Source organism: Phascolarctos cinereus, unplaced genomic scaffold (genome assembly GCF_003287225.1).
Source record: "Phascolarctos cinereus isolate Bilbo 61053 unplaced genomic scaffold, phaCin_HiC Scaffold_726;HRSCAF=1367, whole genome shotgun sequence".
Taxonomy (NCBI): Eukaryota; Metazoa; Chordata; class Mammalia; order Diprotodontia; family Phascolarctidae; genus Phascolarctos; species Phascolarctos cinereus.
In genome coordinates this window covers 315495189-315522849 of record NW_027556098.1, presented here as the reverse complement: position 1 = coordinate 315522849, position 27661 = coordinate 315495189, and the positions used below count along the sequence as shown (strand labels likewise).

General features: G+C 38.1%; 1 protein-coding gene across 1 annotated transcript in view; it reads right to left on the bottom strand.

Annotated features, from left to right (window-relative positions):
• The window catches only part of RNF169 (ring finger protein 169), an 85791-nt gene that overhangs the window by 42133 nt on the left and 15997 nt on the right, over positions 1 to 27661 (bottom strand). The window contains 1 exon segment of the mRNA XM_020989567.2: positions 23208 to 23281. Within this exon segment, the coding sequence (XP_020845226.1) occupies positions 23208 to 23281 (74 nt within the window).

Sequence of the window (27661 nt, the reverse complement as noted above, 5' to 3'; positions counted from 1 at the left end):
TAATGTAGAAGCTGCTAAATCTTGTGTTATCCTGATTGTGTTTCCATAATACTTGAATTGTTTCTTTCTGGCTGCTTGCAATATTTTCTCCTTGACCTGGGAACTCTGGAATTTGGCTACAATATTCCTAGGAGTTTTCCTTTGGGGATCTCTTTCAGGGGAGATCGTGGATTCTTTCATTTCTATTTTGCCCTCTGGTTCTAAAATATCAGGGCAGTTTTCCTTGATAATTTCTTGAAAGATGATGTCTAGGCTCTTTTTTTGATCATGGCTTTCAGATAGTCCAATAATTTTAAATTCTCTCTCCTGGATCTATTTTCCAGGTCAGTTATTTTTCCAATGAGATATTTCACATTGTTTTCTAATTTTTCATTCTTTTGGATTTGTTTTACAGTGTCTTGATTTCTCATAAAGTCACTATCTTCCAATTGCTCTATTCTAATTTTTAAGGAAGTATTTTCTTCAGTAATCTTTTGGACTTCCTTTTCCATTTGGCCAATTTTGCTTTTTAGGGCATTCTTCTCCTCATTGGCTTTTTGGACCTCTTTTGCCATTTGGGTTAGGCTATTTTTTAAGGTGTTATTTTCTTCAGTATTTTTTTTGGGTCTCCTTTAGCAAGCTATTATTTTTCATGATTTTCTTGTATCACTTTCATTTCTCTTCCCAGTTTTTCCTCTACTTCTCTTACTTGCTTCTCAAAATCCCTTCTGAGCTCTTCCAAGGCCTGGAACAGATTCATATTTTTCTTGGAGGCTTTGGATGTGGGAGCTTTAACTTTGTTGTCTTCTTCTGGTTGTATGTTTTGATCCTCTTTGTTACCAAAGTAAGATATTACAGTCTGACTCTTTTTTCGAGGTTTGCTCATGATCCCAGCCCACTACTTGAGTTTTAAACTCTTTGTTAAGGTAAAAGTCTGCTTCCAATGTGGAGAATGTACTGTCCCAAGCTTCAGGGGTTTGTATAGCTGTTTTCATAGATACTTCTAGGGACCTGTAAATTTTCAGTTCTTGCAAGGTGGTATGATAAGGGTCGAGGTGTTTACTCTTTTCCTGGCCTGTGTTCTGGTCTTTAAGTGACTGGCCACAAGCAGTCTTTTCTCTCTTGGAACTGTGAGGAGGGTTTCCTCTCCACTAGCACTACAAGCTTCACCATGCCAGCACTCCTCCTCGCACCGGGACCACAGCCTAGAACTGTGACCCAGATCCAAGCATGGGCAAAGCAAGAGATTCCTGCCTCAGCATTGGCAAAGAGATCCCTGCAGTCCCCCTCTGATCAGCCACTTGATCCCCCCTCAGTCAGTGGGCCGGAGGCTCAGGACACAGCCACTGGCCCAGCACCTGCACTCTGGAACTGGCTCTGACCTAGCTCTTCTCTCACCGAAAAAACAGACTTTTCCCACTGACCTTCTAAGTTGTCTTTGGCGTTCGTGGGGTTGAGGAGTCTGGAAACTGACACAGCTGCCTGTGATTCATTCCTCTGAGGCCTGCTCCAGGTTCGCTGTGGCCTGCACGCCCACGCCAAACTGTGCTCCTCTCCTCGCCCGGCGCAATATGCCTTTCTGATCAACCATCCAGGCTGCCTTGGGCTGCAAATTTGTTTTACTCTGTCTTTTTGTGGGTTCTGCTGCTTTAGAATTTGTTTAGAGCCATTTTTTTTACGGGTATTTGGAGGGGTTTGGGGGCGAGCTCAAGCAAGTCACTGCTTTCACTCCACCATCTTGGCTCCACTTAATTTCATTTCTAACTGCCATTTTCTGGTCTAGCTCAGCAAACTGGACTATCACTGCCCAATTATAGGAGGGGAAGAAAGGAAAAATGTATGAAATGTAGGAAAGCGGAAAACGTAGCTTTTAAGCGGTTAGAAACGTGATTTAGTAGCTGCCTCTTAAATAGCAGTTGATTAGTGACTTGCACAGAGTAGATGCTTAATAAATATTTGTAGAACTGAATCAAAATTTCTCCAGTCACAGCTGGTACTGTTTTTCAGGCCACAGTGGATAGTCCCATTACTTCGTAGGATTTAGGACTATAAGGGAATATATCAAGATCATCTAGTCCAACTCTTTATAAAAACAGATGAGGGAACTGAGACATCAAGTGATTAAGTTCACACAGGCAGGTAAGTAGCAGAGGATTCCTATTAGCACACTGACTTGCTTAATAAATGTTTTGTTGAATTATACTTTTAATTAGCTTCACAACTGTTGTATAAAGGGTTAATTTTTACATTTAGGAAAAACACAAAAGCATGTATTTGTCATTTCTATTTGAAACAGATGCAACTGAAATTGGCCAACCCGAGTCATTATTCCTCCAACCTGGATCACAAGTAGCTTTCAGTATTTGGATATGCATGACTTTCTTCACTGTTTTTTCAAATATGCTCCAATCTCATTTTGTGGTGTTTTCTCAAGAACTTAACCAAAGAATCTTGCCTTTTCTCTCACAAATCTTCCCAAACTGGAGAAGGGTAGGAGTGGGAGAGGGGGAAGGCCATATGAAATTATAAAGGAAATGTAAAAATAACCCATGCCTTTGATTAAATTAGCCCTTAAGGCCTTAGATTCTCTGTATTTTTTTTCAGAAGCATACTAATTTGATTTTTTAAAAAATCTATGTATAAAAAATTTAGGAGTAGGAAAAAAGTATGGAGAGCATATTTTTAGATTCTTATACAAAAAAATTGATAGTATATTCACAAATATCGATCAAAATATAAATGCTTATGATGAAAGGCTGAAAGCTTACTTATATGAAGGTTCTCTCTTCCTTAGAACCATGCAATTAACTTGTTCTTAAAGATGTGCCTGTTCACTACTCCTATAAAGTAAGCCTCTGGACTACTCTTAGTCTTGAGAAGAAACATGTCAGCATATGTCGGGGGGGGGGATTTCCTTACATATTACATATGCCAGAAGAGACAAGAGCATGAAAACACACCCAATGACATATAGTATGATATAGTGGTGAGGGCCCTGGACTTTTAAGTCATAAAATTCATCTTGTTCCAGTTCTGTCATTGACTATTTGTGTCATCATTACATTCAAGCTCCAGGCCAAGGTAAACCTTTGAGGACCATCTCAAGGTCCTCAAAGAACTGGTGGGTTTGACTATTTAACTGCTGTTTATAATCTTTCAGAAATCATAGGGAATGGGAAAGGTGCCACAAGCTTGAGTTCATTTGGCTTTAAATTCTATGACTGAAAGGAGAAAGGGTGATATTTAAAAAGTTGTACAAGATGGATCTGGAAAGAGTTGGAAGGTACCTTACACATCACAGTCTTAACCTCTCTACTTTAGAGATGAGAAAACATCTCTTGATAATGACTTGCCCAAGGTTACACAGGTAGTAAGTAAACCAATATACACACTCAAGCCCCGAATTCTTTCCACCATACAACATAATGATGAAATTTCAGTGGTTTTCTGGGATAAGATATAAAATCCTCAATTTTACAATTAAAGCCTTTCATAATTTTGATATCTCAAAATAGTTGATATCATTTTTGATATCTAAAGCCTTAATATTTAAAGCCTTTCTGGCTCTATCCTACTTTTCCAGACTTATATCACAGTGCTTTATAAATGCATGCTGAATGAAACTTAAAAGAACTATATTACTAGAAATTACTAAGATCAATTTGTCTTTATCTTCAACAAAACAAGCTAGCTTAATACTATACATCATAACTTAACTAGATTTAAAAGAATGTTTAAACATAGTTGATTACAACACTGTACAACATTCAATTAGAGTCAGAAAACTCAAAATCATCTCTGACCTTTCCTTTTCCTTTGCCATCCCTTACCCCCAATTACTAAAGTTACCACCAAGTTCTATAAATTCTACTTCTATACCCTCACTCATATCAATTTTTTCTGTTCAATCTTCATTGCAACTACTAATGAAGGCAGCTAGGGGCAGCCAAGTAGTAAAAGTGGATAGCAAGCCAGGCCTAGAAAACCTGAATTCAAATCTGGTCTTGGATACTTACTATCTATGTGACCCTGGGCAAGTTACTTAACCTTTTTGCCTCAGTTTCCCCATCTGCAAAACGGGGATAATAACAGCATCTACCTCCCAGGGTTACTAAAAGGATCAAATGAGATAATAACTGTAAAGTGCTTAACACAGTGCCTGGCACATATAATAACTGTAAAGTGCTTAGCACAGTGCCTGGCACATAGAAAGCACTATATAAATGTTAATTGTTGCTGCTGTTGTTATTACAAAGATTCGAAATTCAGACTGGCATGACCTCTCTCCTGAACTATTTTAAGAGAATAACTGGTATTTCCCTTTCATACAATCTACAGCCCAGCCAAACTAGACTATTATTAGCTTTTCCTTTATCCTGTTCTACCTTTTCCTACCTCCACGAATTTGAACTAGTCATTATCTACATTAAGAATGGTCTTTCCCACATTTCTACCTATTCAAATCATAATCAAATCATTTCTTTCAGGCCCAGCTCAGTCTCTCACTCTTCCGCAAGTGGATCCTGATCCCATCGGTTAAAATTAGCCATTTCCTCCTAAAATTTCTCAGGCCATTCTATTTGACAAGGGGCAAGATAATACAGCAGAAATGATGACAATGATAATTAATAATAATAGCAGTAATAGTATTAATTTAAATCTGCACTAAGACTTTTGGGACACCCCACATAGGACTTTGAAGTTTGTGAGGTGTTTTCCAAGGCAGAGCCAAAACAGTAGAGTAGCAGGAAAAGCATCCTTGCAGATATAGTAAGCTCTCCACCAAAATTCCTCCAAACTGATTCAGAGAATGCACACATTAAATCTTGATAGGGAAATCCAAGAAAGTCAGGAGTCATTTTTCTAATCAGGTTGGCACAGAGAGACAGACTAAGGGGTCTACGGACCTGAGAAATGGCCAGCTAAGGTTACATAGCACTCCAACACTCAGGGAAAAGCTATGCAATAGGACGAAAAGAGCTCCCATTAAGAATGGGTACTTTGTTACCCATTACCCAGTTCACAGATCCAGGGAAGACTGAAGAGGATACTTATACCTAGGGGTTGCATTCCAAGGTAAGAAGCAGTCAGAGCCTCCCTAGGCTGTGCACCATGAGAGGAGCAAGTCCAGAAGTGAGTAGCAACTATATGGCTCAGATCCCAGGAGTAGGGCAGGTCTCAGTCACAGCCTCCAGCCCAAAGGGGTACCCGCAGTTCTGTTACTCTGAACCAGAAGAGACTCCCAAATGGCTTAATAGGGGCTGAATCCAATAGTATACTGCTTCTCAGATCCAAACCCAGGTCAGGAACTTGCAGAGTTCAGTTCAGGGAAGCAGCAATCAGACTTTACCCTGGATCAGATGAATTTAGGAAAGCTGAAAGCCTAGTGGTCCCCAGCCTATCCCTGAAATCTTAGAAAAACACAACAATCAATACCCCAAGAAAATAGCAATAAGACCAGCCCAGACTTTCCCTCCAAAAGTGCCCCAAACCATCCCTAATATCAAGTCTTAAATTAGAAAGTAGGCTGAAGAATAAGAAAAAAAAATTCCACAATTACAGTGCCTGGAATGCTCAAAACACAAACTCAGAAGAGAATGTTCTAAAACAGCTACAAGCAAAGCTTCAAGGAAAAGCATGCTTGGGCAAAATTTCAACTAGAATTTCTGGAAGCGATGAAGCAAGATTTGAAAATTTTTTTTATAAATTAAAAGATAGTGCTAAAGGAGAAGATGGAAAAGAAATGACAGTTATGGAAAAAAGAATTTGGAATTAACCATTCTAATTTGGAATTAACCATTCGAATTTGGAATTAACAGAAAGCAAACAGAATTAACAGCTTGGCACAAGAAATATAAAACCCTGCCCAAGCAATACACTCCTTGAAAATTAGAATTAATCAGATGTCATTGAGTCCATCAGACAACAAGAAATATTAAAACAAAATCAAAATATTGAAGAAGGAAAAAAGAAGAAAATTAAAGGTATCTCACTGCAAAAACAACCTAGACAACAGATTGAGGGGGAAAAAATTTAATAATCACTGGACTACCTGAATGCTGTGACTAAAAAAAGAGCCTAGACATCACATTTCAAGAAATCTTAAAACTGCCCAGATTTCTTAAATCAAAGGGTCAAGTATAGATAGAAAGAATCTACCAGTCACTTTCTGAAAGAACTCTCAAAATGAAAACTCCCAGGAACATTACATATAGTCAAAATCTAGAGCTCCCAGGTCAAATATACTGCAAGCAGTCAAAAAAAAAAAATTCAAGAACTAAGGAGCCACAGTGGGGTTCACACATGACTTAACAGTCAGCACTGAGGGTAGGGACTGAATCTATGAATTCAGTGGCATAAGGAACTTCTGTTGAGAAACTCCATTTAATAATGCAGACTGGTACCTTCTCAGCAACTGACAGTCTGAGAGAGTTGCCTAGAGCACTGAGAGTGAAGTGCTTTGCCCAGGGACACACAATTAGGATGTCAATGGTGGGTCAGCCAGCTCTCTATCCACTATGCCAGGCTTGTATCTCATCAGAATAATCACTAAGATTTAAATACCAGCTTACTGTTATATATAGCATCAAACTTTGCACAAAGTAGTCACTTAATGTTTACAGAATCAAATTAATTATAATAATCTCTAGCATTTAAGGTTTGCACAGCAATTTACATACACCATCTCATTTGATCCTTACAACAACCATGAGAGGTGTTATTATTATCTCCATTTTACATTTAAGGAAACTGAGGCTGAAAATAATTAAGTGACTTGCTCTGGATCACACAATTAGCATGTGAGGCAGAATTTGAACTCAAATCTTCCTGCCTCCAAGTCCCGACTTCTGTTCACTGTGCCACTTAGCTACTGCATAAACATGATCTGATTTCATCTTCACAATGTTCTTGGTGAGAAAGGTATGCTATTATCATCTCCACTTTATAGATGAATAAATCGAGAATCAGCAAGATGAAGGGACTTGCTCAAAATCACACAACTAGTAAGTCACAGACCAAAGACTCAAATCCAGGTCTTTGGTGTCTGATATTCTTTTCACTGCACATGTACTTTCTCTCAAGTACAATAATAAAATAAGTGAACTGGCTTAACTTTCTTCCAACTCTAATAAAATGTAAATCACTAAAAATATGCTTATTTACCTACTTGTTCACAAAGGTGATGACAATAACCTCAGTCTTATTGTTGAGCAGGACTTTTAGAAATGAATTAATTCTTCAAAATGCAAAAATGATAAATGAGAGTTCTGTTATCTAGGAGGGAAGGGTTCAATTACTTCCACGGAGCAATAATGCTGCCATAGAACACACAACTCACTTTCTGTAGGTAGTGTCTCAGAAGGTAGAGGTACACTCATTTAACCAAAAACATTTCTGAAACACCTTCTCTGTGCAAGGCACCATGCTAGGCCCTGAGGATACAAAGTGATTTACATACATTAACTCATTTGATCCTCACAAGAGCCTTGTGAGGAAAGTTATTAAAATCACCATTTTAGAGATGAGAAAACTGAGATAAAAAGAGATTAAATGATTTGTCCAGGGTCACAGAACTAGTATGTGTCTGAGGCAAAATTTAATCTCAGGTCTTCCTGCTCCAAGTTTTACTCTCTATTTTGATACCTACCCATCATAAGGGAGCTCATGAGAGAAGGCAAGATTCTCTGTTTATAAAGTAAAAAGTTGATTGTAGCCAAATTCCAGAGTTCCCAGGTCAAGGAGAAAATATTGCAAGCAGCCAGAAAGAAACAATTCAAGTATTGTGGAAACAAAATCAGGACAACACAGGATTTAGCAGCTTCTACATTAAGGGATCACAGGGCTTGGAAATACGATATTCCGGAGGACAAAGGAGATAGGACTACAGCCAAGAATCACCTAATCAGCAAAACTGAGTATAATCCAGGGGGGGAAATGGTCATTCAGTGAAAGAGAGGACTTTCAAGCATTCTTGAGGAAAAGACCAGAGCAGAATAAAAAATTCAACTTCCAAATACAAGACTCAAGAGAAGCATGAAGAGGTAAACAGGAAAGAAAAATCATAAGGGACTTATTAAGGTTGGACTGTTTACATTCCTACAAGGAAAGATGATATTTGTAATTCATGAGACCTTTGTCAGTATTAAGGCAGTTGGAGGGGGGAAAATTGTATGTATGTATACAGATAGATAGACAGATAGATGGCACAGGGTAAGTTGAAGATAAATGGGTGATATCAGGAGAATAAAATTAGGTGAGAGAGAATTACACTGGGAGGAGAAATGGAGAGGTAGAATGGGGTAAATTATCTCACATAAAACAGATAAGAAAAGGCTTTTACAGTGGAGGGGAAGTGGGGGAAGGTGAGAGGGAATGAGTGAATCTTATTCTCATAGGATTTGGCTTAAGGAGAGAATAACATACACACTCAATAGGTTATGGAAAGCTACCTTACCCTACAGGAAAATAGGGGGGAAGGGGATAAGAAAGCAGGGGGATGTTAGAGGGGAGATTGGGGCAGGGGGTAATCAGAAGCAAGTACTTCTGAGGAGGGACAGGGTCAAAAGAGAGAACAGAATAAACAAGGAGCAGGATAGGATGAAGGGAAATTTAGTCAGTTTTCCACAGCATGACTACTATGGAAGTGTTTTGCATGACTACACAAGTATAACCTATATTGAGTTGCTTGCCTTCTCAATGAGAGTGGGTGGGGAGGGAGGAAGGGAGAAAATTTGGAACCCAAAGTTTTAAAAACAAATGTTAAAAAATTGTGTTGGGGCAGCTAGATGGTGCAATGGATAGAGCTCTGGCCTTGGAGTCAGGAGGACGCAAGTTCAAATATAGTCTCACTTATTAGCTGTGTGATCCTGGGCAAGTCACTTAACCCCAACTGCCTAAGCAAAAAAGAAAAAGAAAAAAAATTTGTTTTCACATGCAGCTGGGAAATAAGATATACAGGCAACGGGGTATAGAAATCTATCCTGCCCTACAGGAAAACAGAAGAAAGGAGGGCAGGTTAGGGGAAAGAGTAGTCAGAATGCACGCTGTCTTGGAGTTGGGGGAGGGACGAGATGGGGAGAAAATCTGGAACTCAAAATCTTGTGGAAGTGAATGTTGAAAACTAAAAATAAGTTAATTAATGAAATCTTTAAAAAAGTAAGAAGTTGAGGTGACAGTGGGTACTCAAGGAAAGGTGAAAGTCTAGAACAGCTGTTAAGGTGAGTACAGGGGTTTATGAACTATTTGGGCTACAGTAAAATAAACTTACTGTCAAATTTTTTACATCTTTAAACATTTAACATGCCATATACTCTTGCTGCAATCACTTTTTCTACAGGATTTGGCATTAAGTTCATAAGACTTTGACACATACTCTCATTCTTCATCTTGAAACCACACTTTTATCACACTAGATATTAAGTGTACAATTGACGAAAAGTTCATTTTTCTAAGCCCATGAGTTTTCAATGGGAGTTAAATCAGGCAAGCTCTCAGACCACTAAAGCATATTTTTTTTTCCATCTTGGATGCATTTCTTTATTTTTTGTGATGTGTGGTATGGTGCGAGGTTAAAACCATGTTTTGGAAGTGGATGTTTTATGTCTGACAAAGATGCCCAGATCTTACAGCTCACTCAACTAGACTTCTAAGAAATGTTCTGTCCTATAGCCTCTCAGATTAATAACCTCAGCATTATCCTCAATTCCTCATTCTCCCTTGCTCTACATATAAAATTAGTTGCCAAATCTCGATGTTTCTACATCACAAACAGCTTAAAGTCTGACCCCTTCTCTCTACTTTCATAGCTCCAACCTTAGGTCAGTCCCTCAACACCTCTTGTCTAGAATATTATAAGTCTCCTGATTAGTCTTCTTGCCTCAAGTCTCTCTCCACTCCAGTCCATCTTCCACATTGCTGCCAAAGCGATTTTCCTTATGCAGAGATTTGGCCATGGGGAATAGAAAGGAGAGGAAGTCTTAGAACCCAGTACTGAACTCCTTGAAGAAAGGAGGAAGAGTAACTTTGAAACTGACAGATTGTAGCAATGCAGCTGTGAACTAGATAATATAGAAGAACGGGGAAAACCTCAAAGAACCAGAAAACCTGACTCCATCACTTACTAATTATCTGCATATAGGTGAGTAGTTTAATTTCTCTGAGCATGGTTTTTTAAAATGTAAATAAACAATTACACATCATACCTTAGAGCTGGAAGTGATCCCAAAGGTCAGCTAGTTCAACTCCCTCATTTTATAGATGAGGGCCTGAAGGCCAGAATGGGAAGATGACAGTAGAATGATGACAGCAGAATGAGGAAAGCAGCAATGAGAAACAAAAAGAGTTTACTAATTCCTCCCAATCTCATAAATGTTAGGGGCAGGAAACGGAGATCAGGAAGGATGCAAGAAAGAAGTAACACTTGAGAGGGTGGCCATGGTTAAGTATCTTTAGTCAGGCAGTCAGTTAATAAGTATTTATTAAGCACCTACTATGTGCTAAGCACTGTGGGATAAAAAGAAAGGCAAAAGACAGCCCCTGCCCTCAAGTAGTTCACAATTTCTCTTTAGAGGTGGTCGAGTAAGAAGTAAGCCACTCTTACTGACCTCTGAAAGCCCAGAAAATAGTGCTCCTGGAAAAATCCTAGAATAGCTGAACCAGAAGAAAGATGGGTCCAGCAAGCAAGCGGAAAGCCCCACCTCAGCATACCAGGGGGAGATCCTGAATCCCAAGGTGGTGAAACAGGCAATCACTAACACCAAGACCCCCGAATGCCTCAGAATGGGCAGGAGAACCTGTGGAAACCGGATCAGAAAACTACCATGTACCACAGCTTTCTCTGGCAGCCAAGTCTCCAGGTGCCTCAGCAAAACTCTAGGAAGCACAGCTCCAAGGGAGAAAGCTCCAGGCTGAGAAACATCCTGCAGCAGCAAAACATCCCTGTGCAAGGCCTGAGTGTGCAGGAGCCAAAGAAAAGAGCAAAAGGCCCGGTGAGCAGGCATCCTCCAGGGGCCACACTCCCCACCCCTACCCCTAGAACCCCAGTGTTGCTGACTCCAGCCCAACACCAGGTAAGCCTCCAACTGCCAGCACTTGAGGCCCCAACACACAAAGCTAGTGATTAAGGCCCAAGCTCCCAGCACAAGAAGCTTGGCTCAGGGTCCCCTGCTCACCAGCAGAAGAGCTCAATTTTTTTAAAGGTCAGGAAATAAGCAAACACCATGAGCAAAAAGAAATGTACAACAACCATAGATTCTTATTATAAGGACAGGGAAGATCAAGGCAGAGAAATTCAGAAGAGGACAATACTGTCAACATAACCACTTCCTAAATCTCAAAAGGGAATCTGAATTGTCCTGAAGACCAAAAAGCCTTCTTGGAAGAGCTCAAGAAGAATTTTAAAAGTCAAATAAGAGAAGTAGAAGAAAAATTAGGAAAAGAAATGAGAGGTATGCAAGAAAGAGTCAATAGCTTGGAAAAGGAAGGACAAAAATTAACTGCAGAAAACAAGTCCTTAAAAAATACAATTGGCCAACTTGGAAAAAAAGTACACTGAAGAAAACAACCCCTTAAAAAGCAGAATTGGCCAAACGGAAAAGGAGGCACAAAAAAATCACAGGAGAAGAACTTCTTAAAAAATAAAATGGGCCAAATGAAAAAGGAGATAGAAAATCTAACAGAAGAAAACAATTCGTTAAAAATTAGAATTGGGTAAGTGGAAGCTAATGACTGAGAGAGTGAGAATCAGTCAAACAGAAACAAAAGAATAAAAAAATAGATGAAAACATAAAACACCTCACTGGTAAAACAAAACTGACCTGGAAAATAGATATCTGTCTACCTGAAAACCATGATGGAAAAAAGAGCCTGGACAGCATCTTTCAGGAAATGATTAAGGAAAACTGCCCTGAGGTCCTAGAACCAGAAGGTAAAATAGTCATCAAAAGAATCCATTGATCACCTCCTGAAAGAGATCCTAAATTGAAAACGCCAAGGAATATAGTAGCCAAGTTCCAAAATTACCAGGTTAAAGAGAAAATACTGCAAGCAGCCAGAAAGAAACAATTTAAGTATCATGGAACCAGAGTCAGGATTACAACCTTGCAGCTTCTACATTAAAAGATCAAAGGGCCTGGAATACAATATTCCATAAGGCAAAGGAGCTTGGATTACAACCAAGGATCAACTACTCAGTGAAAATAAGCATAATCCTTCAGGGGAGGAGATGGTCATTCAATGAAATAGGGGACTTCCAAACCTTCCTGATGAAAAGACCAGAGCTCAACAGAAAATCTGATCTTCAAATACAAGAATCAAGAGAGACAGAAAAAGGTAAACAGGACAGAAAAAAAGAACATGTTATTAATAAGGGTGAATTGTTTACATCCCTACAAAGGAAAATGACACTTGTAACTCTTGAGAACTGTATTGTTATTATACCATTTAAAAGGGGTATACATAGATAGAGGGGGTGGGTACAAGTTGATTTTGATGTAATGATAAAAAAAACCTAATTAAGTGGGTTAAATGGATTTAAGTAAGTAGATTAAGTGAATTTAATTAAAGGATTGTAGTGGGAGAAAAGGAAAGGAGGAGGCAGACAAGGGTAAATTACATTACAGGAAAAGGCACAAAAACTTATTACAGTAGAGGGAAAGAAGAGAGGGAGATGAGCATTGTTTGAACCTTACTCTCATCAAAATTTGGTCCAAGGAGGGAATAATATAATCAGGTATAGAAATCTAACTTGCCCTACAGGCAGTAGGAGGGAAAAGGGGAAAGAAAGGGGGGGGGAGAGGAGGGAGGGAAGAAGCAGTAAGGGTAAAGTAAAAGAAAAGGGAAAGGGCTAATGGAAGGGAAGGCTGACTGAGGGAAGCAGTGGTCAAAAGCAAAACAGCAATGAGGAGGGAAAAGAAGAAAGGAGAAAGAAAAGCATAAAAGGGGGTAAATAGGATGGAAAGAAAGGCACAGATAGTAATCATAACTGTGAATGTGAATGGGATGAACTCTCCCATAAAATGGAAACAGACAGTAGAATGGATTAAAAATCATAATCCTACAATATGTTATTTACAGGAAACACATCTGAAACAGAGGAATACACACAGGGTGAAGGTAAAAGGCTGGACTAGAATATATTATGCTTCAGCTAAAGTAAAAAAAAAAACAGGGTAGCAATCTTGATCTCAGACAAAGCAAAAGCAAAAATAGATCTTATTAAGAGACAAAAGGAAGGAAACTACATCCAGCTAAAAGGCACCACAGACAATGAAGTAATATCATTACTAAACATATATGCACCAATGGTATAGCATCCAAATTCTTAGGAGAAAGTTCAGGGAGTTACAGAAGAAATAGACAGCAAAACTATACTAGTGGGGGAACTCAACTTCCCCCTCTCTGAACTAGATAATCTGACCACAAAATAAACAAAGAATTTAAGGAGGTGAATAGAATTTAAGAAAAGTTAGATATGGCAGACCTCTGGAGGAAACTGAATGGGGATAGAAAGGAATATACTTTTTTCTTGGCGGTACATGGTACTTACATAAAAATTGACCATATATTAGGCCATAAAAACCTCACAATACAGTACAGAAAGGCAGAAATATTAAATGCATCCTTTTCAGATCATGATGCAATAAAAATTATGTGTAATAAAGAGCCATGGAAAGATACACTAAACAATCTAATCCTAAAGAATGAATGGGTCAAACAACAAATCACAGAAACAATCAATAATTTCATTCAAGAGAATGACAATAATGAGACAACATACCAAAACTTATGGAATGCAGCAAAAGCAGTTCTTAGGGGAAGTTTTATATCTCTAAATACTTACATTAATAAAATACAGAAAGAGGAGATCAGTGAATTGGACAAGCCAATAAAAAACTAGAAAAAGAACAAATTAAAAATCCTCATTAAACACCAAATTAGAAATATTGAAAACCAAAGGAAAATTAATAAAATTGAAATTAAGAAAACTATTGAACTAATAAATAAAACTAAGAGCTGGTTTTATGAAAAAAACCAAAAAATAGATAAACCTTTGGTTAATTTAATTTAAAAAAAAAAGAAGAAAAACCAAATTACTAGTATCAAGAATGAAAAGGTGAAGCTAACCAAGAAGAGGAAATTAAAACAATAATTAGGAACTATTTTGCCCAACTGTATGCAACAAATTTGACAATCTTAGTGAAATGGATACATATTTTAAAAAATATAATTGCCCAGATTAACAGAAGAGGAAGTAAAATACTTAAATAACCCATCTCAGAAAAAAAATTGAACAAGCCATTGATGAACTCCCTAGGAAAAAATCTCCAGGGCCAGATGGATTTACATGAATTCTATCAAACATTTAAAGAACAATTAATTCCAATACTATATAGACTATTTGGGAAAATAGGAAGAAGGAGTCTTACCAAATTCTTTTTATGATACAAATATGGTGCTGATACCTAAACGGGAGAAGTAAACAGAGAAAGAAAATTATAGACCAATTTCCTATGAATATAGATGCAAAAATTTTAAAAAATATTAGCAAATAGATTACAGCAACTTATCAAGAATAATACACTGACCAGGTAGGATTTATACCAGGAATGCAGGGCTGGTTCAATATTAGGAAAATTATCAGCATAATTGATCATAACAACAAAACTAACAAAAACCACGTGATTATCTCAATAAATGCAGAAAAAGTTTTTGACAAAATACAACACCCATGCCTATTAAAAACACTAGAAAGCATAGAATAAATGGAGTCTTCCTTAAATAAAAGTAATCTAAAACCTTCAGCAAGCATATATGTAATGGGAAAGCTAGAAGCATTTCCAATAAGATGAGGGTGAAAAAGGATGTCCATTATCACCACTATTGTTCAATATGGTACTAGAAACGTTAGCTTTAGTAATAAGAGAAGAAAAAAAATTGAAAGTATTAGGATAGGGAAAGAAAAAACAAAGCTATCACTCTTTGCAGATGACATGATGATATACTTAGAGAATCCTAGAGAATCAAGTAAAAAAACTACTTGAAATAATAAACAACTTTAGCAAAGTTGCAGGCTATAAAATAAACCCACATAAATCATCAGCATTTCTATATATACCAACAAAGCCCAACAGCAAGAGAAAGAGAAATTCCATTTAAAGTTACCGTAGACATTATAAAATGTTTAGGAGTCTACCTGTCAAAACAAACCCAGGAACTATATGAACACAATTACAAAACACTTTTCACACAAATAAAGTCAGATCTAAATAACTGGAAAGACATCAGTTGCTTATGGGTAGATATAATAAAAATGACAATTCTACCTAAACTAATTTACTTATTCAGTGCCATACCAATCAAACTACCAAAAAATTATTTTATAGAGTTAGAAAAAATAACAAGATTCATTTGGAAGAACAAAAGGTCCAGAATATCAAGGAAACTAATGAAAAGAAATGCAGGGGAAGATGGCCTAGCCATTCCAGATCTTAAATTGTATTATAAAGCAGCAACCATCAAAACTACTTCGTACTGGCTAAGAAACAGAGTGGCGGATCAGTGGAATAGTTAATATGCAAGACACAGTAGTCAATGACTATAGTAATCTATTTTTGATAAACCCAAAGACCCCAGCTTCGGGATAAGAACCACTCTTTGAAAAACTGCTGGGAAAACTGGAAAAGAGTATGGCAGAAACTAGGCATAGACCCAAATCTACACCATATACCAAAATAAAGTCAAAATGGGTTCATGATTTAGATATAAAGGCTGATACTATAGCAAACTGGGAGAACAAGAATAGTTTACCTATCAGATTATGGAGAACAGAAGAATTCATGACCAAACAGAGATAGAGAACATTATGAAAAGCAAAATGGATAATTTTGATTACATTAAATTGAAAAGTTTTTGCACAAACAAAGCCAATGCCTAAGATTAGAAGGAAGTAGAAAATTGGGAAAGAATTTTTAACCAGTCTTCTGATAAAGGCCTCATTTCTAAAATATATAGAGAATTAAGTCAAATTTATAAGAACTACAAGCCATTCCCCAATTGATAAATGGTCAAAGGATATGAACAGCAGTTCTCAGATGAAAAATTAAAGCTACCTATAGTCATATGAAAAAATGCTCTAAATCACTATTGATTAGAGAAATGTAAATTAAAACAACTCTGAGGTACCACATCACACCTATCAGATTGGCCATGACAAAACAGGAAAATGATAAATGTTGGAGAAGACGGGGGGAAATTGGAACACTAACGCATTGCTGGTGGAGTTGTGAACTGATCCAACCATTTTGGAGAGCAATTTGGAACTATGCACAAAGGGCTATATAAATGGGCATACCCTTTGACCCAGCAATAGCACTTCTAGGGCTGTATCCCAAAGAGATCATACAAATGGGAAAAAGACCCACATGTACAAAAATATTTATAGCAGCTCTTTCTGTGCTGGCAAAAATTGGAAATTAAGGGGACGCCTATCAACTGGGGAATGGCTGAACAAGTTGTAGTGCATGAATGTAATAGAATACTATTGTGCTTATAAGAAATGATGAGCAAGCCAACTTCAGAAAAACCTGGAAAGACTTGTGTGGACTGATGCTGAGTGAAGTAAGCAAAACCAGGAGAATGTTGTACACAGTAATAACCACATTGTGTGATGACTAACTTTGATAGACTTAGCTCTTCTCCACAATGCAAGGATCTAAGACATCTCCAAAAGTCTCATGCTGGAAAATGCTATCCACAACCACAGAAAGAACTATGGAATTTGAATGCAGATCAAAGCATACTACTTGTTCTTTTTTTTTCTTCTGCTTTGTTGTTTCCTCTTTCTTGTGGTTCCTCCTATTGGTTCTAATTTTTCCTTACAACCTGACTAATGTGAAAATATGTTTAACAGGAATGTATATATAGAGCCTATATCAGATTGCACACCATCTTGGGGAGGGAGGCAATGAAGGAGGGGGAGAAAAATTTAAAACTCAAAAACTTATAGAAGTGATTGTTGAAAACTAAAAGTAAATTAATTAACAAAAACAAAAGAAGACAGCAGATAAACACAAATAAGAAGATGGAAGTAATAATGATGATGCTAGGAGCTCACATTTACACATCCCTTTACAGATAACTTTCTCCATTATAACCTTGTGAAGTAAGCACTACAAGTATTATCCCCATTTTATGAAAAAAGGAACCTAACCTGAGTTTCAGAAAGGTTAAAGGATTGGTCCATAACTGATGGCTAATAAATGACAGTGAAAGCCTAAATAACCCCCTTGTTTTCAGGGTCAAACTTTTCTTGTGACAGGCAATCTCCTCCCTAGACAACCTCTCTCTTGTGCACAACCACCCCAGCCGACCAACAAAAAACTGAGAAGATGGCAGGAGCCTGGTATTATCATCATCCTGGGTCTGGAATGAACCCTTCACATAACCATTCATATGCATCCTTCTCTTGTCATGGCCTCAAGATAATTTATTTCATTTAAGGTCCCAACCTCCACTGTTGGCTAAGTTATAGATGTATAGTGCCCCTTTGGAGATCCGGTTGCATCCTTGTGTCTCAGTCTACATACTGGATACAATCTTGCCCCTTCTTATTCTCCTCCCTTCCTTCTTCGGCCTCCCACTCCCAGCTTAATTTAAGTAACTTCCCTTATTCAGGTCCATTATAAAGGTTTATTGCTTTTAGTATCACTGGCCCAGCCTATCTCTTCAGAGGAAACCCCAAGTGCCAAGAGCAACTGCACTTTAAATCCCACATAGCTGGGATTAAACTTTCTAACTCCACGCCCAGCACTCTTTCTGAAGTACACAGTCCCATAACACTAGACTGGATAGTCCAAATCAACATCTAATATGCACACAATGTCTTCTACATGGTATACATTTGTTAGCTGAATAAAAAAAAAACATTAAACTAGTTCTAGGAAAAGCAAAAACCGTATCATAATTAGTAGAGTTTCCTACTCTACCTACACCACTGTGTCACATTTTAAGGTCTGTTTGCATCATATGATGGCAATGCTGTCCTATTTTGGCTATGATATTATCTAGTTCAAGTTAGGTAGATTATAGCTTACTAAAAAAGCTTCAGGAGGAAAGGGGACTGAGACTTATCCTTTATACTTCTTACAGGTATATAAGCTAATAACATTTTAAATAATAGATGCTCAATAAAACAGTAAAAAGGGCACCAAATTAGGAATTCAAAGACCTAAATCTACCACTTACGAAGTATTTGAATACAGGCAAGTCATTTAATTTCTCTGAGCCTGGTTTTTTAATGTATAAAATGGGTACAACAATTACTGGATCATACTTCAGAGCTGGAAATGATACTATATAGGTCATCTAGTTCAAACACTTCACTTTACAGATGAGGGGACTGAGGCCCAGAGAAAATAAACGACTTGCCTAGAAGTCAAACAGGTAACAAATGTCAGAATCAGCATTCAAACCCAAGACTCTAACATCAAATCCAATGGTTTTTTCCCTCACTTCCACTTCTTTGATTCTGTAGGTTTCTTCAAAGTTCCACTCAGCCTTTCCTGAGACCTTTTCTGCTTGCGCCTTATACAAGAAACAGCCAAGACATCCAGGGATACTGGACTGAAGAGTAAAAGGCATATGGAGAGGGGGAACAGTGGAATGGAGATATGACCAGAAAAGTGGTAAGGGGCCAGATAATAAAGGGCTTTAAAAGCCAGAGGGCTATATATTTGATCCTGGAGGCAACAGGAACCACAAGAATTTACTGAGGAGAGCAGTGACATAGTTACATCTACACTTTAGAAAGACCAATTTGACAGATGAGTGCATAGATAGGAGTGGGGAGAGACTTAAGGCAGGAAGAACATTTAGAAAGCCACTGCAGTAGTCCAGGAAGTGAGGTGGTAACTGCCTACACTAGAATGGTAACAGTGTCAGGAGAGAAGGGGAATATATAAGAAATGTTACCAAAGTCAAAATAACAAGACTTAACAGATTAAATAAGGGGGCTGAAAGTGAGGAGTCAAGGATGAAACCCAGTCATGAGCTTGGGTACTGGGAGGATAGTAGAGCCCTTAACAGTAATACACAAGTCGGGAAGAAAGGATTATTTGGGGGCGGGGGGGCAGGGAATTTAATGAGCTCAGTTTTAAACATGTAGAATTTAAGACATCTATTGGACATCTACTTTAAAAATATCTGAAAAGCAGTTAGAGATGTAAGACTAGAAGACAGGAGAGAGGTTGGGACTATAAAAGTAAATTTAAAAATCATCAGCTTGGAGATGATAACTGAATCCATGGAAACTGATGAAATTACCAAGTCAAACAATATAGAGAAGAAGAAAAGAAGGCCCAGTACAAAGTCCTCAGGGACATCCAACTACCATGGCCATGACCTGGATGAATATTCAGTAAAGGAGACTAAGAAGGAGCAGTCAGATAAGGAGGAAGAGAATCAGGAGAAAGCAGTGACCCAAAAACCTGAAGAGAAAGCATAATATCAAGTTGAAAAGAGTGATCAAAGGCTACAAAAAGATTAAGAAGGATTAAGACTGAGAAAAGGTTATTAGATTTGGCAATTAACAGATCACTGATAACTTTGGAAAGAGCAGTTTCAGCTAAAAGTGAAGAAAGAGAAAAGGAAGTAGAGGCACTGACCTGTAAATGGCCTTCTCAAATTTAATACAAAAGGGAAGAAAGTAGAGATGATTAGATCAGGTGATGGTTTTTTCAGACAGGTTCGTAGATTTGTAGATAGTAGGGAAGTAGCCAGCATACAGGGAAAGACTGAAGATTACAGAGAGTGGAAATGACAGAACGATAGAGGAGGCAATCTGCTAGAGAAGATAGGTAGGAATGGAATTGTTTGTGCATGTGGAGGAGCTTCCCTTTGCAAAGAGAAGAACCACCTCTTCGTTTCAGATGGGGTAAAAGAGGAGAAAGTGGGAAAAGATGAGGAGGACAGAAAGGGGAGCTATTGGTGAATGGCTGCAATTTTTCCTATGAAATATGAGCCAAGGTTCTCAGTTGAGAGACTGGAGGAAGAAGAAGCACAGGGAGGTTTGAGAGGGATGAAAAGGCTTGGAAGAGCCACTGTGTTGTTTGGGATAGTGAAATGAAGAGGGAATATACTTGTTCTGATAGGTGCCAGGGGGAGGAACAGAATATTATGTAGAAGTTGCAGAGTCAAAGTCAAACTTGATTAAAAAAAAGAAGAGGAAAAAAGCTTAATAATTAAATCTATCTAAAAGTAGAATGGACTGCCTCAGAAAGTGATAGATTCTCTCTCACCACGAGACTTCAAGCAAAGGCTAGATGACCACACATCTATCACCAATATTGTGGAGGGTCTTTTGTTCAGGAATGGACTGGACTTTGAGATATCTAACTCTGAAATTCTATTACTCTGTAAAGTCACTCAAAGTACACTCTGCTGTTATAGATGTTGGACTTATACCCAAGACAATTATATTTTCAGCTTTAAAAATCCAGGTGCTTATTTAAACCACTGTGGCTGACTCTTTACCAAAGCATACACTTTTTCTAACATCATTCCCTAAATCTGTCTAGGCCACATGGAAGATAACAGGAGAGAAAAAGTGCACATTTTACCGAAAGAATCCCTAGGAAAGTCAATGTGATGATACATGGAAAGACAACTGGGCTCTGAAGTCAAAAGACCTAGACTGAAGTCCCAAGATAACCCTGTGCTAGCCACACAATGAAGTTGCCTCACTTCCCTCATTTGTAAAAACTGTATAAATAATATTTGCTCTCAACTCGACAACCATTTATTAAAGGCCTCTACTCAAGGCATTGTGCTAGGGATATAAACACAAAAATAAACCTGCCATCAAAGAACTTATATATACACCACATGTATTATAAATACAACATGTACACAGATACAAATCAATTCAACAACTATTTACTAAGTGTCTACTAGGTGGTAAGCACTGAGGCTAAAAAGATAAAAACAAAACATTCTCTGTCTATAAGGAGTTTCTTTTGTATTGGGGAATACAACATGTATAGAAAAGTACATACAAAATAATTATAAAGTCTTTTTAATTCAATAAACATTTATTAAGCAAATTAAGTGCTAGGTACTATGCACTTGCAAGTCTTTTCTGTCAGGGAGAAGAGCAGTAACAACTTGGAAGGGTCCGTGGGAACGGGGAGTAGTTGGTCAGGATAAGAACTCTTGTGAGAGGTAGCACTTGATCTGAGCCTTGAAGAGAAACAGGGACTCCAAAAGGCAGGGAAGAAGGAGGGTGTTCCAGGAACGGGGGGACAGCCTGCATAAAGGTAAGGAGGCAGAAGATGACAATGTTATATGCAGGAAAAAGCAAGCAGTTCAGTTTGGCTGAAATGATGTATGTAAGTGATAATGATATGTAATCAGCCTAGAAAGATAATCTGAACTTAAAGAATGAAAATGTCAAACAAGAATTTATAGTTTACTCTAGATTAGACCTACACTAAGGTTTCTTGGGCATGGGAGTGCGACATGGTGAAACTTGTGCTTTAGGAATGTCAATTTGGTAACAATGTGGAAGATGGAATGGAGAGGTAAGAGGCTGAATGTAGGGAGAAAATTAGGAAGCTGTCGTAATACCAGACAAGAGGCAACAGATGAGTAAATACAAGGTAATTTGAAGAAGAAATCAAGGAGATCAAAGATGTAAGCTCCATGAGAAGAAAGAAAGGGACAGAATGAAGGGCACTGAAGTAAAGGAACTGAATTTAAGAGAATAGCCACCTCCTCATCAGAGACTGGAACAAAGAGTAGAAAACAGGAGATGACAAAGGGGTTTGAACTATAGAACAGCTATCTGCTAAAAGGAGAGAGAGAGAGGATATTGTAGGAGGATTGAGGAAAAGAAAGAAAAGAAACTATGGGAAGATAAAAGAGTCAATCAAGCTGGAGAAAAGGATTGTCATGTAGCTGTGCAAGACCGTTTGAAATTAGACTACAAATCTGTAGTAGACTCAGTCACTGGTTGTGTGTCTTTCTCCATGAACAGCACTCAAACAGAAATGAAGAAAATGGATGGTACCGATGAGCCAGAGTGTGGTTTGGCAAGGCATGAGCCAGAGTAGGACCAGGGGTCAAGGGATTCAAGAGCAGAGGATAGAGCATAGTTGGACTTTTAACTATAAAGTCAAGACCACAATCAAAGTGAGACCACAGTACAGACAATAAACAGACTAGGAGAGCAAAGACAGGTAAAGTCATTGTAGGTCATAAGGATGATTATCTGGTTTAAAAGGAGTAAAGCAGAAAGAGAGATGCAAGGATGGGAAGTTTCGATCCAATACAGGAATTTCTGAGTTCTGAACAACGCAAAGAGCATTGACTCAGGAGCCAACAGACCTGGATTCAAATCTCACTTCTGACACTACTGGGGGTAAGTCACTTAAGCTACCTGGGCTCCAACTTTCTCATTTATAAATTTAGGGGGTTGTCCGGATAGCAAAATCAAGGACATCGCTATCTATGTATGTTTCCAAGGTGAAATGAAGGTCATGGTCTATAAGACTAGGGTAATAAAGGAGACATTAACAAGTATCCAGATGTCCTTAAGAACGAAGGCAGTGGTTGAGAAGAAAAAAAAATTCTATGGAGCCAAGCAGTGAACTCCTTGAAAAATGAGGGGGAATGACCTAGCACACTGCAAATGATTACAAGAAGAGTCTGGATGGGGCAACAGAGATGGAAGGAGTGAACCTCAGAGGAGGAGAGGTTTCTGAATCATGACATCGAAGGGAGGCTTTATAAGTTTCACTGAGGAACAAAGAATATGGCTACTTTTCTTCCCTCTGCTCCAGTGTCTTTAAACATGACAAAAGATGTATCCAATAAAAGAGAAAGAACAGCTAGGAATAAAGTATCTTGTGGCGACGGCCAAGTTTCTGCAAATGCAAGAGAAGCAGAAGAGAAAGATGGCTATGATAAAGGAAGGTTGTTAGCAATAGAATAGGAGTTCCAGAAAACACAATAGAATGGATAAACAGAGTAAGACAGGGACCAGGGAGATTTAGAGCAGAGATGGATGTGGATGAGAGGCACTAGGGAATGGTACTTGTAAATGTAGATTTTCACTCAGGCAGCCAAAGACTATTGCTAATAATAAATCCAAATTCTTACCAAGTATTCATTACTATTACTATTTCAAGCTACTTCCAAGAAAATGAAAAGCAAGGTTAAACTGAATACTATACCTTTCTTAGGCTTTCATACTCCTCTCGAAGTTCCCCTGGTTTACTTAATTTGATTGGTGCTCTGAATATAAAGTCTGCAGGGAAGGATAAAAGGAAAATACTTTAATGTACTTTTCAAAGAGGGAATTAGTATTCAAATCAATTCAAACATTTATTATGGTCTTGTGTAAAACATTATGATGTGTAAAGCACTTTGATGAGCTCTGGGGGAGCTATGAAGATGAAAAAAAACCAGTCCCTACCCTTATGGAATTTACAATCTAGTAGGTAATATTAAAGATACACAGACAACCATAACACAAAATAGAACAGGCAAGTGAGTGTTAATGAATGACATTCAGTCAAGATGTATGAGTGGTAATGATGTGATTCCTGTCTTCTGTCTCTAAATAATACTACCAGAACACAAGATTTTCTACACAATTCCAATAATTGTGTCAATGAAGGGTGTATTATATGTTAAATTATATGAAAAACATGCCTTTTAGACCAGGCCTAGTTTCATTAGAATGTTAAGACTATTTGAAGTATCATACAGAAAACTGCAGAGTTAGAAAGGACCTCAAAAGGGTGACTAGAATCTAGCCTCTAGATTATTCCTTACAATTGATTAGGGCTCAGAATTCATGAGCCTAAGTCAAGACCACTGGATTTGAAGTCAAAGGTCCTGAGTTCATATTCTAGCTCTGCCATTTACTGACCTGTGTGACTGTGAGCAAGTCACTTCACCTTTGTGGGCCTCAGTTTCTTAATCTGCAAATTGAAAGTTAGACTTGATGGCAGCTAGGTAGCACAGTGGATACAGCACCAGGCCTGGTATCAGGAAGACCTAAGTTCAAATTCAGCCTCAGATACTTACTAGTTGTGTGCCTCTGGGCAAGTCACTTGACCCTATTTGCCTCAGTTTCCTCATCTGTGAAATGAGATGGAGAAAGAAATGGCAAACCACTCCAGTATCTTTGCCAAGAAAACCCCAAATGGGGTAATGAAGAGTTGGAAACAACTGAAATGACTAAACAACAAAGATCCTAAGGTCTCCTCTAGCTCCTACCTGAGAAGGAGCTACATTCCTGACAAGTAGTCATCCAACCTCTACCTCAAAGATGTACAATTTAAGTTTTGTTCGTGATACTTTACTTCCTACTTTTGCCACAGTGAGGATATTGTGAAAGCTATACACAAAGGAAAACTACCCTAAAATCCTCTAAAAAGAAAAGTCAAATTTCCTTACATATCTGTCCTTGCTTAAATGAAGTCATTTCAAAGGTCTAAATAAAATATTTATTACTAAACTTTCTAACAATTTTCCATCCTTTTAGGTACATAAATATTTATTTTGAAGTCACCTTCAGCATCTAAACAAACTGTATTTTTCCTTTTTCAGTTGGGCTAGTTATATTTAGAAAGCAATGCTTCTATTTGATGTGTGGCAACACTTAAGGAATGTGGAAGACACTATCATTACACACATTCAACCTAGGTAGTAAACAGAAACTCATGGCTCAATGTGCTAGAGATTAATCACCAGATGTGAGCAGCAAAAGTTACATCACCTTTAGTCACTTGAATGGAAAAAAAAAACTCCTTGAGATTATTCCATCCTTTGCATACATTTCAATCACACATCAGGACCTTCAAGATGACCTATTGCAGTCATTTTAAAGATGTGGAAACTGAGGTCAAGAGAAGTTAAGTAACATGGCCAAGGTCATAAATGTAGTAAATAGCAATACCAGGATTTGAATCCAGGTCCTTTGACTCCAAATACAGGATTTTTTTTTAAACCACACCACACTACCCCCTTGAACTTTTCCAAATGGCTAACAAAAAGGTTACAGATTGTGGGGTTTTTTTAAGGCAACATCTTAATTTTAATCCATAAAAATAAAGTTCATTCACATAGGAGCTACCTTGTTTTCCAAGTGCCTTGCTTTGTTGAATGAATATCACAAACAACCTACTACTGTCATGCTGAGGCAAAGAGAAAAAAATACTTCAAAGACTGAAGGGCCTTAGGAATCCATTCCCTAGGTTCTTAACCTGGGGTACACAGATTTCTGGGGATCCATGAATTTAGATAGGGAAAAAATATCTTTATTTTCATTGACTTATGACTTTAACAGTTCCTTAAATTAGGGACTTAAAAAAACATATGCAATATTCTAAGAAAGCATCCATAGGCCTTACTAGACTGACAATGGGGTCAACAAGACAAAAAAAGGTAAGAACTCTGGCTCTAGACAGAATTTCTATAGCTAGAACTACTTATAATTTCTAAGTTGTTTGCCAGTTCAAAAAAATAACCCCCTCTCCCCAAGGAGGGAAGAAAAGCAGCAACTCTCAAACCTTACAACCCACCTACCCTACACCATCCTGCACCAAGTAAATACAAAGTCATGGGATTTCACTACTCTATATTGTCAACTACCTCCCCTCATCCTCACTTAGGGACTTCATTATCAGGATAATGTTTCAAATTTAGATGGCTGGAAAGATGGTGGTACCCTCAAAAGAAAGGGAAATTTGAAGGAAGACTGGATTTAAGAGAGATGAGTTCCATTTTGGACACAATGAGTACATGGGTGCACATATATATGTGCATATATCTATGTCTATATTTGGGAATCATCTGCATAGACTGAATTCATAGGAGTTAATAAGACCATGAAGAGTATAAAGGTATAAGAAAAAAAAGATCTAGGATAGAGTCTTAGGAAATAGTCATGGTTAGGGAGGCAGGATGTAAGTAAGAGACTTAAGAGTGGTAAGAGGGATAAGAGAAGAACCAGGGGGTATCCAGGAGGAAAGAGTGGTCAACAGTGTCAAATACTTCAGAGAAGTAAAAAAAGATCAGGACTGACAAAAGGCCAACAGATCAAGTAACTAAAAGATAACTGGTTACCTTGGAGAGGGAAGTTTCAACTGAGAGAGGCAATGTTGGAACAGTAAAGAATAAGATGGGGTCTTCTGCTGAAAGGGAATGGGAAGAATAGTATAAGAGCTGGAATGAAAAATGAAAGTATGGAACAGCTGTTGTGGGAGTGCAACTGAGAATCAACTAAAAAGGAAGAAAAAGTTGCCAAACAGTAAGAGGCCATTTGAAATTAGAACATGTAAATCTGGAGTGGATGATGTGGTGTAGCTCTTCCCAACATTATTAAGTACAGATCAAAAATACAAGCAAAGAAGGTGGATGGTTGAAGATGATCCAGGGTTGGGGACTAGCACAACGTGAATGGTAGTAGGATAAGAGGGCAACAGTATGTCAATGCCTATGCTTGGTTCAGTGTGACAGTAAAAGAAGGAGCAACCAACACTAGAAAGGGTGGCCAGGGATGCAGGATCTTTTTTGAAAGCCAGATTTCCATGAGCACAAGAAGATATATAGAGACTGAACAGAAGAGATAAAGAGTAAGAGATTTTGGGGCAGTGAGGTAGCACAGTGGAAAGAGCACTGGCCCTGAAGTCAGGAGGACCTGAGTTCAAATCCTGCCTCAAACCAAACACTTGATACTTACTAGCTGTGTGACCCTGTACAAGTCACTTAACCCCAGCTGTCTACAAAAAAAAAAAGAGAGAGAGAGAGATTTTTTTCATGACTGAGGAGTTCCAGAGGAAACAATAGAAAAGGGTAGAAGAGAAAGGAGCCTTGGAGGTGGTAGAATTGAACTAGATAGGGACAAGAGCACTGGGAAGAGAAGGGCATGTTCCCCCCAGGAGATGGTGACTAATCAATGGCATTGGGGAACAGGAGGTACGTATCTGCTAGCTATAAGTACCAACTGGCTAGTGCCTTTCTTTCAAGTTCTGTGATGATGACATATGACAATGGTATAGTATTCTCTCTCCAAACACTGAGAAGCTAGGGATAGTTGAGGTTGGGGAAATGCTAAAATTAGGCTAGAATCTTGTGTCTCTAGAAACCCAACTCAAAATATGGCATCAGTTTTGTAGTTATATCCCAAGGTGGAAGGAGATGTGGCAGAATTTAGTGAGGCTATCACTTCATCACTCTTGATACTAGGAAGTATTTATGTGGCCTATGATCACCTTAGTTCTTTTGGCTGCCATGTTATACTGCTAGAGTGACCTTACATTTACTAAAATCCCTAGGAAATTTTCACACGAATTATAATTAAGTCAAATTGCCTTTCCTTACCCTGTTCCTTTATTTCAACCAAAGTACAGAACTTTACTTTTATCACTATTCAATTCTATATTCTTACAGTCCATTCAGGGCAGCTAGGTGGTGTGGTGGATAGAGAGTTAGGCCTGGAGTCAAGAAGTCTCATATTCTTGGGTTCAAATCTGGCCTCAGACACTTTACCAGTTGTGTGATCCTGAGGAAGTCACTTAACTCTATTTGCCTCAGTTTCTCATCTGTAAAATGAGCTGGAGAAGGAAATGGCAAACCACTCCACTATCTTTGCCAAGAAAACCCCAAATGCAATCAC